The 16,556-nt window shown below is 34.3% G+C and overlaps 1 protein-coding gene across 1 annotated transcript in view; it reads right to left on the bottom strand.

Annotated features, from left to right (window-relative positions):
* Positions 1–3,493: 3,493 nt before the first annotated feature.
* The window catches only part of LOC149798903 (5-hydroxytryptamine receptor 2C-like), an 88,872-nt gene continuing 75,809 nt past the window's right edge, over positions 3,494–16,556 (bottom strand). The window contains exon 2 of the mRNA XM_089956996.1: positions 3,494–5,488. Within this exon, the coding sequence (XP_089813122.1) occupies positions 4,212–5,488 (1,277 nt within the window). The 3' untranslated portion in view covers positions 3,494–4,211. The remainder of the gene's footprint in view (positions 5,489–16,556) is intronic.

Here is a 16,556-nt window from a genome sequence, read left to right on the forward strand (position 1 = left end):
ACTGTAATCACTGTCAAGGCATGCCCTCTTAATTTGCAAGCTATGAGGAATGTGCGTTCATTTCATAATTATAATTCTGATTAAGAAATTTAAACATTGGCGAGAGCTACTTTGAAAGTTAAACATTTTCTTTAGAATTATGTCCAAATCCTAGATCCTGTCTTACCTCGGGTTGCTCTTGAGCCTGACAGATTGAGAAGGAACTGTGGCACGAAAAACGGGTTATTTACTCGCAAAAAAGGTATAGAATCAATATACAGCTCCATCGAATAATCACACGTAACAATTATCTTCTGGCATTCGTCTTGCATTGTCTTCAATTTCTTTTTATAAATGTCAGTTCTTGCAATTACTACCTCTCTATTCATTGAATTATATCTCCTCAAACTAATGCACATGAAATAATACTTGAGTATTGTGAATATTCCCGTAATTGCTGGGTCTGAAGGTCAAGAGATCTTTCGTGATGGTCTGGCGTCCGTTGTCTTAAGCAATTGTTGTTTTTTTTCGGAACATCTCGAACTCCTCACATTCCTGCCATGACTGCTTTCTGTAAAATCCTATTATCGCTGCTTCTTCTTAAAACGAGTTTCTTTTTCGGATTTTCAAATACGTGTTGGGATATTTTTTAGGTTGTTGTTGCTCTTAAACAAAAATGGTGCTGATTCCATCCCCAAAGCATACTGCTTATCTTGTTATCTTTTTTTTTCTTGAACAGAATCTCGTATTTCTGTCAAAACAATAATTTCTCTATTTAGTTAGTTCTATATAAACGTGGAGCAGACCTGATTTGTATAATGTCCGTCATTGTGGTCATCTTTCGATATTGTTGTTGTTATTCGTTCGGAGCATGTCATAAAAGTTTCAAAGCAAGACTTCTTGCAAAATGAAGATGATCTTGAGTTAATAAGACGATGTCATGACCTCTTACATGACCGCTATGATGGCAAGTTTAAAACTCCTTGATATCACTAACACATTGCTGATACGATGCAATATGTCCTACATGAAACTGGTCCTGTTCTAACATAATCTAACACTATCTGCCACAGTTCTCACCCAGAACATCTTTTTCTCCTCCTTAACGATGGTTATAACTTATGTGAACATGTTTTTTCTCTCTAATGTACTTTTATATGGCATGTAGTTTTTACTAATTATGCAGTAGTTGCTTAGGAATACCATAACCTAAAAATAGGAGTATATTTTGATCCAACTTATTAGCGTTGCATGTATTAGCGCTATTGTGAATTTATCTCATTCCTCGCCATAATTTACAATTGGTTCGTGGTGAAAAGCGACTTTCTAGTAGATTTTTGTACAATTTTTATTAGCGAACTTATGAACACAGTGGTGTACAGATAAATATCGATAATGTCTACGTCTTGAATGTGATTCCTTATTTATAAACAATTGATATTAAACACTTTGTCATTCATTTCAAAATCTACGCTCAGGAGAAATGTATGCGTGTTGTATCAGGGGTCATCTTTTGGGCTTTTAAACTATAATGTCATGTGAATACAAGAATTCAAACAAATATCAGGTAGTTACTTTCACCAAAAATACCATGCGGGTATACTTTAAAGACATATTATGCTAATTAAATTATCAGGTTCAAATTCACCGATTGTTGTTAAGGCATTTGTACTACACTTTTCTCCCTCTCACTATTCTCGCGGAGTTCTGTAAGTTCTTGTTTGGCCAACAGAGAGTTATATATGGAGACTCTGCTCACTACAGTGTTAAACTCGCCACTCTTTTAAGAATGAAACCACGTTTGGTGTATTGATCGGTATATGGAACAGCATTTCCTGTTTACTGTTACTCGTTTGGGAAAAAAACGAACACTCGCAAATACATTAGAGTCGTACAAACTTCACGTTCTTCCGACAGTTAATTTCTCACTGAACGTTTTCCTTTTCGAAAGTTCTTCGATAGTAATTTAAATGTTTGCTAGGGGATAAATTGTTGCGAGAGTATAACTTGTTGTCAGGGTATACATGTTTACGATGTTATAGATGTTTTCTAGGGATAGATGTTTGCGAGGTATACTTGTGTGCATGATATATATTTTTGCGAAGGTATATATGTTTGCGAAGGTATTTTTGTTTGCGAAGGTATAAATACTTGCGAGGGATATATGTTCTGACAAATTTCTTATCTGTTGATTTTCTAGGCTCTGTTAAAGGCATTGTCATTCTATTTTCGGTTCTTATAATGAAAACATTATACAATGTCAGTAGTAACTATTCATCACACACACACACACACACACACACATCTATCTATCTATCTATCTATCTATCTATCTATCTATCTATCTATATATATATATATATATATATATATATATATATATATATATATATATATATATATATATATATATCATGCTTATTTCATTATCAACAACTCTATTTTATTGACTTTTCTAGTTATTAAAGCAAAGCCACCAAAGAAAGACTTCTGTTTTAATACACAACAACAAAATGAAACCAATAAATTAAACAAGCGCCTGTAGTCAACAACTGCTAAATTAGGAAAACACTTGTTAATACATCATTATATAAAACGACTGAGATAATTCCAAACATATTGATAATTCGTAAATACATGTTAGAAGAGAAATCTCTCTAAAGAAAGCAATGCATATTCAGTGGAATACAACATGTATTTTTCACATAAATCACAAAAATATCATAAACAATGCCCCCATGACCGTGGCACATTAAATCTTAGTCAACCATTTCCGCCAACATTCATGAATATGCAATGTTCCTAGGGTTTATAAATTGTCAACAATTTAAAGAGATGAAGTTAATGTATGATGTATGGTCAATAACATCATGGAAAATTTATGCAATCGTAATGGAAGAAAGGCTAAGAAAAGAAATTAATTACTAGAGGTGACTACGGCTATTTGTTTATTTTTTTCCTAACAGGTAGCTCCTAGCACGAGACGCTCTGCTGACACCAAATCCGTTTTGTAGCCCGCCTAATAGTAAATGTTTTATGTGGTTTAGTTTAATAAGAAAATCTCTTACATGCATCATACTGGAATGCTGCTGAATTTATTTAATAACATTTATTGTTTGCCATCATTGTAATGACGTCATCCAATTTATTTTCCCAGTTGAAGTTCGAGTTAAACATATAAAGGCAAACGAGGATTATTGCTTGAATGATAATTTTCTTCCTTGCTTTTGTTCTTACATGATATTTATTCACCAACACTAATCACCCCCCCCAATCTTTGCTTAATTAATGAAAACAAAAATCCCTTATCATACTTATGATATATAGATTCATTAGATTTATTTACATCCCACTGTTTGCATACAGCACAAAGTAGACAATATTGCATCTTCCATTATGAAAACTATTAAATAATATATATATATATATATATATATATATATATATATATATATATATATATATATATATATATATATATATATATATATATATATATATACCGTTTTGATATATGACATAATGAAAGCACAATATAGTGGATTAACAGTAACATTACTGAGAATCGTTATATACTCCACGTAAAGTTAGCTAGCTATGAAAAATGTTAACGACTGAATAGGATGAGTGTCTGCTGGGTCTATTCTCATTCGCCACCAAGCCCTCCAATCAGACAGTTAGGACCTCTTGTAAGGTCCACTGCCTGACGGCTTGAATTAAAAAGTGCTCCCTGAGCACATAAACGCCTAGGGGAAATGGCTCCAATTCTTTCCCCTAGGAGCAATTAAATAGCCTAATGTGTAGGCATAAAGCAGAGGTACATGCTCGTAGGAGCGCAAACCTCTTTAATTTAACATAGATAGATGAAAAATATTTATTCCAAGACAAAGACAAGTTTAAATTTGAGAGAGAGAGAGAGAGAGAGAGAGAGAGAGAGTTGTGTGGAAAATAAAGTTTCAATTTTTAATTGTAAATGAAGCATTGTCGTATGAAAAATTGATATTTCCGTATTTAAAAATTCCCCGTTAATTCTTCATTGTCGGTTTTCAAGGACGGGTTGAAACTTTATATAGCCCCTTATTTAACACAAAGTATTCGGTTGGACAAATAAACTGGAGTTTTCAAGTCTTTTCCAAAGATATTTTCTGAAATTTTAATGCAGTAAGGTGGTATTTTGAATATCACAGATGAAACCGTCAAACACGTGGTTTAGTAGACATGTCGATTCTACACTACAATGGTATTTCTGCATTCGAATCTGAAGATGCGGTCGTGTGATTCGTGTGTTTAGCTCTCCAAGGTTTTCTCCGTAAGGGTTTAAGTAGAAATCCATACTGACATTTCAGAAGCTTTACAAATGTCATCTTGAAAGTGCTGTTGAACATGGTGTAAATAATTGGGTTTAAAGTACTGGAGACATAGCCCAGCCAGACAAAGGTCAAAATGAGCACTGGTTGAAAGTAACACTGCCTACACAAAACTGTCATGATATTGACGATGAAAAATGGCGCCCAACAGATGACGAAAATGAAGAAGACCATACCTAACACCTTGGATGCCTTTTGTTCTGTTCGAACAATCGTCTTGTCATCGCTTTCTTTTGTTGGGTCTTTATTCAGTTGCAGTATACTAGATGCTTTAACAATCAGTTGTTTCTTAAAACAAATCTTCATCCTGGTCGTAGGGGTTTCATTACCCGTCAAATATTGTTTGATGTTTTGATTACTGTCTTCGTCTGTTGAATTATCATTATCATTATCACTCGTAATTAAAGATTCTGTCGATGACATTCTAGGGGAGGCAACCCTAGGCACTGTAAGGAATCCATTGTGGGAATAGTTTTTATCCATGTCATAGTGAACTGTAACGAGAGATTCTGTTGATGTATCTCTTGATCGTGGCTCCGAACCAGGAATGTGTAACGAGTTAATCTGATTAAGGCTCGTGTCAAATTCATTAAGAGACATACTACACGACCTTTTGTCATCATAGTCAACTGGAGACGGGGATCTAGAGTCCATTTGGAGAGAAATATGCGGCGTTTGATTGTGATCACGACTTCTCTTTCGTCTGCTCTTTGATCGTCTAATTGTTGGTTGTCCGTTTGACACTCTTTTTGGGTCATACAACATAGATTGCTTTCGTAGCAGTCTTACAGTTAAGCCATATATAATAACCATAATCCCAAGGGGGATGAAAAATGCACAGATCGATCCATAAATGATAAATTCCTTATTTCTGAGAACACACTGGTTATTATTCATAATATTATTGTTATCAATAAATCCCAGAATCATTATCGGGCTGGAGATTGCTATAGATCCAAGCCATACAAACCCAAGCTTGACAAAAACTGTTCCCTTGGATCTTTTCCTTGACGCCAGAGGAGATCGAATGGCAATAAAACGCTCTAATGATATGGTGCAAAGATGGAGGATTGAAGATGTACACATCAAGACATCTGACGTCACGAAGATGTCGCAGAGAACGGCATTGAATGGCCAGTAACCTGCAAGGAAATGATACATTTATTAATAACAATAGGAACTGGAAGATAAATTGCAGATAAAATACTTAAATCTGTGTCATTGCAATAAATTTGAATCCTCACTGAACTTTTTAACACAATATTTATTTCGACCCTTGTCAGGTATGGATACTGCAGAGGGAAAAGATGGAGCAAATACAAGTGCAGATTGTTTGTTCAGAAGCATGATATATTACTGCGCGGAGAAATAGACTATTAGGACGGGATTTTGATAGAACATCATCAGGACCGGATTACCCATTAAACACACTAAGCGCGTGCTTAGGGCACCACCCCAACAGGGGCACCAGAAAAAATTCAAAGTAAGTTTTGATGATGAAATTGAATGAATTATATATGACCATTTCGATCTGCGTGTACGAGTATTTTGATTTGGAATGTTAGCAACACTGGTATTTTCCCAACGTTTTAGCTTTTAGTGTTGGTTTGAGGTTTTTGGGGTGGTGGGGTAGTGTGATATTCACGTTTAATAGGATGGGGGGACACCATAATATTTTCAGAGCGTAGGGCCCTGGAAGGCCTTAATCTGGCCTTAACATCCGTAATGTGCCTCTTTACACTACCGGTGTCGATCTTTAACTAGTGTAGGTGGTCTACGTATTCGTTCTTCCAAGGTCAATTGTTTTAACCTTACGCAATAATCTGAACTTCCAACAGTAACAGTTGTATAAAACCGTTCTAGTTTCGATTTACAATAAATCAATTGGAAACATGGATACTATTAATGATGAGCGTTATACACGGATTTGAAAACGAGATACGACAGTGTTTTGTCCGTAAATTCTTTAGATTTCCTTGCATAGTATCACACTTTGTCCCTTTAAGAATCTCAGACTGTTACAGTGATTCTTTAATAAGACATACAGATTCTTATTAACACCCACACACCCACGTACACCCCTCTCTCTCTCCATCCATATATATATATATATATATATATATATATATATATATATATATATATATATATATATATATATATATATATATATATATGCTCAGTGAATAATACATATACATATCCATATACAAAGGTACGCGTATAAATAAGGATAGCAACTCCTACAATTTGGCAACCAAAAATGTGCTAGTCTTTTGTCTTATGTTTTTTTTTTTTTACTTAGTTGTTACTTTCATGTTGGTTTACTGAAGATCAGAGAGTGTTATTTCGGAGAGGTGCTGTGATGTGATGTGATTTGGATTTTAACGTAGCTGTAACAATTTTTCAGTCATATCGCTATCGTTTATAGTGATGTCTAGCACTGGGGCATCATGCATGATGTCACACCCAGTCATATTATCCTGGAACCAGTCCGACCAGTCCTAACACTAACCTTTTGATGCTGAGCGCCAAGCTAGGCAGCTGTTAGTACCATTTTTGTAAGTCTTTGGTATGACTCGGCCGGGGATCGAACGCACGACCTCCCGCATCCGAATCGGACGCTCTAACCACTAGGCCACCGGAGCGGTACTCGGAGCGGTGAAAGCCCTTGCACGAATCTAAACCTGATTGATAAGGAAACTTAAAATCAATGTTGAAAATATATTTTTTGTTGAAACTAATGATTAGCAGTGTTTAAGGTAATCACATTGAGAATTTTAGAAAGAACTATAACGACAATAATTACAAATGAGAAGAACAAGATGCATAACATTTAAAAATGACTTATCATTTTAAAAAATACTTATAATCGAAAACGAATATTTTGGTTGGTATGAAAGTAAAAAGAGTAAGTTAACCCACTAAATATATGGTGTATTGACAATGTCAGGATTTGTTGAGTCGGAGATGTACGATTTCTTTATTTGTTTAAAACGAACTTAAAAAATCAAATTGTGCGAGCGGTTGAAGTTATTTCTAACTTTATGGATCCACTTTGAGTCAGCTGTAAGATAGGATGAAAGAGAATATACAGATCTATAAATAACATATTATCACAGGGACAAGATTGGTGGCATCCCACAAATGAACAATAGCAAAACATGTAATACTTTTCAGAGATGAATTAAACGGACGGCTGATTATAGTGTTTGCTTCACAATTTTACTCCTTCAATACTGACCATGATGACAGGAAAATCTGAAAGTCGACAACAAAATGCTTGATCAATATTATACGAACAGGGATTGTTTTAGCTCACAAAGTACTCGTTTTATTGTTGCCTTCGAATCTCTATATTTGAGTATATATTAAAACCATAGTAGAAGAGACGAGGCTATTTGACTGAGTCATTTGTTTTCTTCATTTTGTCATTATATCTCTTGGCTTTTTTTTTTTTTTTTAATGAAATGAAGTTAATCTGCAACAGCATTCAAAACTTAAAATGTCGGCACAGAAACAAAACATTAACATAAAAGATATAATAGTGATTGTTGCATCGTCAGAGAAAAAGAACACGTTCAGTGCTAAAGGGCACGTTAGTTCTCAAGGATACTTACTAGATAAGTAAGATTGGGATAGTACATTAAAATTTCACACCTATGCATGCAGTACAACATGATTAGTGGTACATGTTTTTGATATCTGTAAATGATGGTAGTGCCATGATCGTGCTGATATTCTAAATGTGTCCTCATACTGCGTTGACTTTCACCAAAAGCTTTCATGACTTGAGTTAAAAATGAACAAAATTTACGTCATACGTTTCTCGTATTATAAGTCCGAAATGCATACCCTTCCAGCAACGTACCCATGCTTATGTCGTTATATGTTTGATTCTGTGTGGCAGCAAAAACACAAAAAAAAACCCCCAAAAACTTTCCATTAAAATATATAGTACTCCAACCACACTCTATATTTTCAGCTAATTTATCCTTTAAATTTTCTTTTAGTACCATTTAAACAAACGTATTTCATAAATTATACTTCCTTATATTCCAATTTCATGTACCTAGTCTACTATAGATGTTGTTCAGCACGTACAATATGTGCTTGTCAGAAAGCCATAGCAAAGCCAGACGAAAGATTACGAACATAGTTGTATTACAGTAGGTGTAAACTTAGGAGTGTCGTCTCAAAACCAAACATTTAATTAGTGTGTTTTGCAAATCAAGCCATCATATTTTTCTTGCCTCTGAACCCGAAAATCATATACTTGAGATAAGATTGTGGGAAACGACTGAATTATTTTCAAAAAGAAAAAAGAATCCTTGAATAAATATCTTTCAGTCCTGGTTTAGAAATAGAATCAAGATTTTTCTGACTGCTAAATGATTCTTCCTCGAGACTTCTTGGGGGTGATTGGTTTACATATTTTAATTTGAAACAACAGCGAGTAATCTCCACTGGATGTTACCAGCTGTACGATAGATGTACTAGACTTAATTTAACCAATATACAAATGTTATCATATTTAAAACACTATTAAATATCATGCCACATGGAGAACTTAAGTTGAGTGTTCAAATAATAGTTTGATGGAACATAACTTAAATGTTGCCGTTTACCTTAAAAGAGATGGAAAATTGACAGAGATTAAATGTTTTATTTACGTAGCACGTTGAATATATTTTCCTTTGTCTGTGTAGGATTGTCAATGCATTTATGTCTGTCTTGGACCGTGCTCGGGGCCTAATGGCTAGAGTCCGCTTAGTATGCAGGAGGTCGCGGGTTCGAAGCCCGGCCGAGTGATACCAAAGACTTTTAAAAATGGTATTAACAGCTGCTTCGCTAGGCGCTCGGCATTGAGAGGTTCGTGTTAGGATTGGTCAGCCTGGCGTCAGAATAATGTGACTGGGTGGGACATCATGCGGCATGTCTGCAGCATGATGCCCTGGTGCTAGACATACTATATACTGCCACAGTGCAGACATCGTAGCGATATGATTAAAAAAATATTAAAAATCCGAATCACACACACAGACACCTGTCTGTCTTCACCGTGTTCAGGATGATTTTATGTCAGTGGTTCTTGTTTTATTGCATAAAGATACATTACCCTGGAAAGGACACAGAATACTGACTTTTAAAATTTTCTCTGTACCGGATAACATTGTGCAGTTTCGGGTATTGTTTTGTTTATCGTCTGTCTCACTTTCGATGTGATGATATAAAATCAAAAAGGAAGGTCATTTATTTGTGCACTGGGGGGCTACAGCTAGCTATTCATTTCAAACTTATTTGTCTCCTTCTATAACACTATTACGTTATAATTGTACAATCTATAATTGGTGTTCAGTGATGCTTGACACATGACACGAATACCAAAGCTGCAGAAAATAAAGCAAGCCATATCACAAGTTGGCTATTAACATGTAATATTAATTCAAAGCACAATATATTTTACGTGTTTTTATTAGATATGCGAGTACGAATTTCGCGTTATTTGAATACTTGTCCAAATATGTATTCGTTAGAATAATAAAACTATATAAAGATGAAAAACTAGGCCTCGAAAAATTTGAGTCGCAAAATCAACTCAGTGCAATAGACTCATTTCAAATATCGGAACTTTTGATAATAATCCCACTCTTCTATCAAATTCAACTCGTATTTCCGAATTTAATGTTTTGGACACAGCTTTTTGGTTGGAAGTAGTCAGACTTAGACTGCAGCTGCGCTTTAAACTTGATTCCACCCATAAAAATAAGATGTTAATTTTAAATTCTATTTCAATATCTTTGCCTGGAAGATGAGGCAGTGAAAACAAATTAATAAATAAATCGACAAAGCTTTAATGTTACAGAATAATAACGCTGTTCTCATTGGATCGTAATTTTGTTTAAGAAAAATAAATATTGCAATCATTTAAGCTGCCAGGGAGTCCTTTTGTAAATCTATTACATGAGTTCAGATTGTTGTCCACATCATTACCATTTTTAGCAATAATACTTATTTATAAAGACGAACATTTCTTCATCCGCTATAAAAGGTGGAGACATATTATTTAGTAAATGTTTTCAACGCCTTCTATTTTGGACTTGGTGGTGTTTTGTATAGCCACAATCATATTCTAAGTTTGTGAGCGACCATGATCATTTTCTTCTTGAATGGATGAGACACAAAGTTGCATGAACTCGTTTTTGTGCCAATGCAGGTGTTTGTTACACTTGGTTGGACAACGTAGGACCAGTTAAAGTTTTGTTTTATTCCGATATTAAATACGATACGAACAGTATGAAATGGTGGGACTCAAATGATAACAGAATTGCATAAAGTGCCAGGCTGTTGAAAACAGTACAAGGTCACACCTTTTAACATAAAATGGCTGGATGGCATACTTCATGTGTACAATCCGAATTTTTTCATTTTTATATGAAAATACTTGCTATGAACATCAAAGTTCTAAATATACTTAAAAAGGCTAATATATTGGAGTTTTTCTTAACAACAAAACAAAGGAATCATTAGTGTATACGGTTGTATTCGTTGAGATACTTCATCCATTCATTCTCTAATCAATGTAAATGTGTAATTTTCATTTTTTCGAAACAATTTAAATATATGCTGTATTAATTAAATCTTTGTTATTAAATGTATCCATCTGAATAAATACATTTTTATCATCGTGATTTAGAAAACCAGAAATTTCACCTGTTGTTTCTGTATAACAACCTTGTCTTTAGTGCAACAAACAGATGCAAAGCTAGTTTTTATTGACTTTATTTATACAGTAGAACGTTCACAATAAAATGACATCACATTTTTCCTTTTCTTTCTAATACCACATGACGTGTAATATAATGATGAATTACAACGTTCATAAAATACAAAACTCAACTAAATTGTAACATAATAATGAAGGACAACGTTCATACTATATACAACTCACATGAACTGTAATATCATGATGAATTACAACGTTCATACCATACATGAATTATAACAGAATGACGAAGGAGAACGTTCATACCATACAAAGCTTACATGAATTGTAATATCATGTTTTACACGTTCATACCATTTAAAACTAACATGAATTGTAATATAATAATGAATTACAACGTTCGTACAAAACAAATCTCTCTTGAATTGTAATATCATGATGAAGTACAACGTTCTTACTATATAAAACTCTCATGAATTGTATTATCACGACAAATTACAACCTTCATGCCTTAGAAAACTCACATGAATTGTAATATAACTATGAAGTGCAACGTTCGTACAAAACAAACTTCTCTTGAATTGTAATATCATGATGAAGTACAACATTATTACTACATACAACTCTCATGAATTGTATTACCACGACAAAATTACAACCTTCATACAATACAAAACTCTTTTGAATTGTGGCATAATGATAAATTACCAATAAATAAACCCATATACAAAGCACGTGATTTGTAACATCATGATTAATCACAAAGTTCATACAATAGAAAACTCGCATGAATTGTAATATCAAAATGAATTACAACGTTCATACAATAGAAAACTCTCATAAATTGTAATATCATGATAAATTACAACGTTCATACAATTAAAAACTCGCATGAATTGTAATAACATGATGAATTACAACGTTTATACAATACACAACCCAAAATTGCAATTATGACATGACTAACGTTCAAGTAATTATGTTTGAAGGAGATCAAATTTCTTGATCTAATATATGGAATGGGTGGGTCTAGATTTTCGTCCGTGTAAAGGATTGAATAAAACGTGATTGACAATTAACTGATACCTCAGTACAAAAATCAAAGTAAATGCAAATAGAAGCGAAAAAACCTGATCTACTTTAGAAAGACACGTACATTTTTTTATTAGAGGGACCATATTTCCATGTTCCAAAGCATATGTAAGCCACTTATGCGCCTTTTTTTATTTATATCCGTTTTCTTGATATTATAGAGACAATATATTTGTTTCACTAATTGATATTATAGGTAGCTTATAGGCAAACACAATTGTTTTGTATTTACAAATCGTTAAATATATGCTTAAACATTAGAACTGAAATGTCTCCACCTGTACATATAACGTATAGTTCAATAGAAGCATTGGAAATCGAGGATAACATACATAAACTGTCATAAATGAATCACTTCCCTGCTTTCTAGAAATTGCAAAGAAACAATGTGATTTTCAATGAAGAGTTATCTTTAAAAATAAATGTTTTATAGTCTTCGAAAAGAATTCAGGTATTTTTTTAAAAGTGAAATGATAACACACAGGGCCGGATCGGGGGTGGGGTTGGGGGTTGGGGAGGCTGAAAGATGTTAACCACTATTACAGTAACCTCTGAATATGTTAGTCATGGGTTAGGGAAAAATAAGGACAGGAGAGCTTATCAAATCAAACCCTTTCGTTCGCTTCTCCCGCGCTTCAGACGCCTATCCCACACTTTATTCGCCAATCCCACGCTTTATTCGCATGTCCCACGATATACTGGCATGTATCACGCTTTATTCGCGTATCCCACACATTGTTATCGTACCCCACCAGTTTTATAGGATAATCACTGCATGTTGCACAATAGTTTGATCGAATACTTATGCAATATCCAGTTCCAATCATTCGTAGTCTCGCTAGTGCTATGCACATGGCGAAAAATTTCTATCGGTTGGGAGTTTTCTTCAAAATCATATCAAATTGTATAAGATATGGTACTTGTCAGCGTTCACATAAAGCATATGCTAAAGTGAAAAACAGCAGATTTTAATCGTTACTAAACTCTGCACCAAATGCACAACGGATGCGGATACTGCAGTGTAATATAGTTTCACCCTAAGTTGTCCTCCGGTTTGAACATTTGAATCAAGAAGGGGGGATTAAAGCAGATAATTTGATTGATTTTCCATTCATAGTCTAGACAAACATTTCTTGAAGAATACCGTCTGGTGGTTTGTCTTTGAGATAGCTTCAGTTTCAAAGCAAATTCGAGAATTAGAGATTTCGAGAATTCCCTTTAGACGATCAACATAGAAACAATTGAAACCAAATAAATAGAGTAGGGACAATACAAAAACTGGCGGATTTAGTTTTGGCAAAATCAAATAAAATTCACGATGGTCTCTTAGTAGAAATAATTGTTAGCTTTTACACAAGTCTTATAAAGGGTATCACTCTGTCACAGTTCTTAAATACTTATATTAGCCATTTTGCTGGCCGTCCCTAGAACCCTGTCAGAAAAATCCCGCCTATCTTATGTAAGCACGAGACTTAATTAAACAAAACACTAGAGATTAAACAGACAAAAGATCAGAAACTAAGAAACTTTCGTATCTCATCAAATCTCGATTTAAAACTAAAACCAAAATCTACATAAACAGTCATATTGGTCTTTGCGTCCCGGCTGCCAAACAAGAGGTTGCGATTTCGAAACTCGCGGCTGGATACCAATTTTTTAAATAACTTTAGTATTTTTATGTTTTAACTTTCTTTCAAACTCGCTCATCCCAGTTTGTTTTATTTTTTAAAAATGTTTTGTTCTCATCCATGGACGGGGCAATTTTCCTGGTGTTTTTGAGTCTTTTCGATATACTTCGGTAAAACGAAACTAAATTAAATTCGAAACTTTATTGCTTTGTCAACGCATGAGAATAAAAAAATAGCAACATCAACATAACTGTTAATATATTTCATTCAGTTTCCGGTTATAACAGAATATATGTCCTTTCAACGCACGCAAACAAATCCAAGAGACTTCTATAAAAACTCAAACATAGCTTGCAATATACTTCTATAAGCACGCAAACATGGCTTGGCGACTTGTCACGACTAAAAGCTTCTCTACTCAAATTTTCTTTTTTAAGACCAGCTAGAAAGAAACTCAACACCATTTATTCTGTCTACCCGAGTTCTTTGTGCAGTTTATGCGACCGATAATGTTGAAAGTATATCGGATGCATCTTCTCTAGTTATCAAATGAAGATTTCAACTGATTTTTTTTTGGTTCCTGCAACATTATGAATAAAATATTTTGATTTATGTAGCATTTTACAATTGTAATTTTTTAAAAATATGACTTGCTAAACTTTTACATGTCAAAATAAGAAATTCAAAGAAAAACCTTACACCGTTGATTACATATATCTCTGTAATTCAGTGTATATTTGGATGCTTAATATGTAACATGGCATGGTGAGAAAGCATTGAGGAATTGGACTAACAAAGGTGCTATCCAAGTTGTGCAGTTTAGTTTTACTCTGATCGATGGTTCTTTTTAAATTCTCGAAATTCATAGACGTTGTGATATGTTCATTATTAAAACCAAATTTTTCATAACGATTCCCAAAAATGGTTTAAAATGTATGCATGTATGTATGTATCTATGTATGTTTGTATATATGTATGCATGTACGTATGTGTGTGCGTGAGTGTGTGCGTGTGTGTGAGGGAGAGAGGACCAATGACAAACTCGTAACTAATAAAAACATTGCTAGTGTTGCACTACTAAATTGTTTCGCGCTTTTAGGTCACAAGACTGACAGTCGGATCTGGTCTTCGTGCCCCAAGGGTTCGTTGCTAGTCGTGATACGAATAATATATTTTTCACATTCCAATATTCGTTGATTATGCTCTGATATGCTTCAAAATTCATTAATGTTAATAAACCTTTCAAGGGACTGAAGATTCTTTATAATAAAATACAAATTCCCGGTACCAACCCACCTCACCCAGCCTCGTTTTTGGTCATCTGACAAGTGAAATAGGGTAATTGTTAAACCAATATATTGAAATGTTATACTCTGAGTTTTGGAAATATTATCGGTCCTTATTCTTCTTTACTTTGCTTCTTTTGATGTCGTAGAATTCCCTAATGATAGCAGCAGACGATAGATGGATGAATTTTTAAGTTTCAACAAGTTTCGTGACCCGTAGACGGGGGGAGGGGCGGGCACTAGTGTACTAGTGCAGCTATTTCTTTTTACGTGGCTGCTTCATCCTTTTTGGAAACCCATTGACTGCAGCAAAGCTATGGACACTCAAACAACCAGTCACCGTGCAAAGTCTTTTGCGATTTTCTGAATGCATAAAAAGTCTACTGTAGCCAAGCTGCTATCAAAACTAACTGGCTGACTTGAAGAAAAACAATAATACTTTTTTTTTTTATTTTCCTTGTGCTCATATGACCATTGAAGACTCTTACTTGTTTTCGCAAGGAAGCAGTAATACATTCTAAACAGAAAACAAAATGGTTTTGAACTCAGCCTCGTGGCTTTATGGTTAGGTTGACTAAAAAAGAACTGTTGTAAATTGTCAACCGCTTTTAGAATGGTCGCACTAGATCTTCCGGCCATTTCTTTGAAAAGCAATGCATTTTCAGACATTTTAGTACAGCCAGTGCTGATTTGTACATGTTCGGCCTACGTTAGTGCTTAACACGTGTATGCTATGCTTGGTGTAGATAAACGTAATGTGCTGATTTTCATTAAAATGTAGAAAAAGAAAAAGTATACGGATGGTAACTAGTGTTTAAAAAGATTGAGTCATAATTGTTCTGTGTTTGATGTTGTCTAAATATTTGACAAAGGTAATTCATTGTGTCACGATATTGTAGTTTTACCTAAAATCAAATTAACTGTAGTATGGGTTTCATAGAATGTAGAAACAAAAGGGGAAGAAAAAAAAACAACAACTGGCAACCGACTGATCAGAAAAATAGAATCACAATGTTGCGCAGAAAACGGGTATCATTGCTTATGCTATTGTACATGTTTAATGCCCTTGTATTTCGAGAACATTTTTTATTTTCCTCCTAAAATCTAGGCTTGCGTCATATACCTATTCTGAGAGCTTCGATTTTTAATGTAGCAAATACACTTACGATGAAATAAGGATGTCAATACATCTATAGTATACGTAGCACGTGCAATTAAAATTAAAGTCACTGCTGACGCATGTAAACCCTAACGTTTAAAATGCGATGAGATCACATTTCCAAAAGTTGTAAAATATTAAAAATATTATATATAGGAAGTACACTATAATGGGTCACGCTATCAATACATTTAAATTACATGTAGCAGGAACACTAGCGATGATCTCATACTGCCGATACATCTAATCTACATGTAGAAATGCATTCCCGATGAGTGCACACTGCCAGTACTCTCGCGTTAAGGTCACACTACCAGT

Source organism: Sinohyriopsis cumingii, chromosome 5, assembly GCF_028554795.1.
Source record: "Sinohyriopsis cumingii isolate HCF-2022 chromosome 5, ASM2855479v2, whole genome shotgun sequence".
Lineage (NCBI taxonomy): Eukaryota > Metazoa > Mollusca > Bivalvia > Unionida > Unionidae > Sinohyriopsis > Sinohyriopsis cumingii.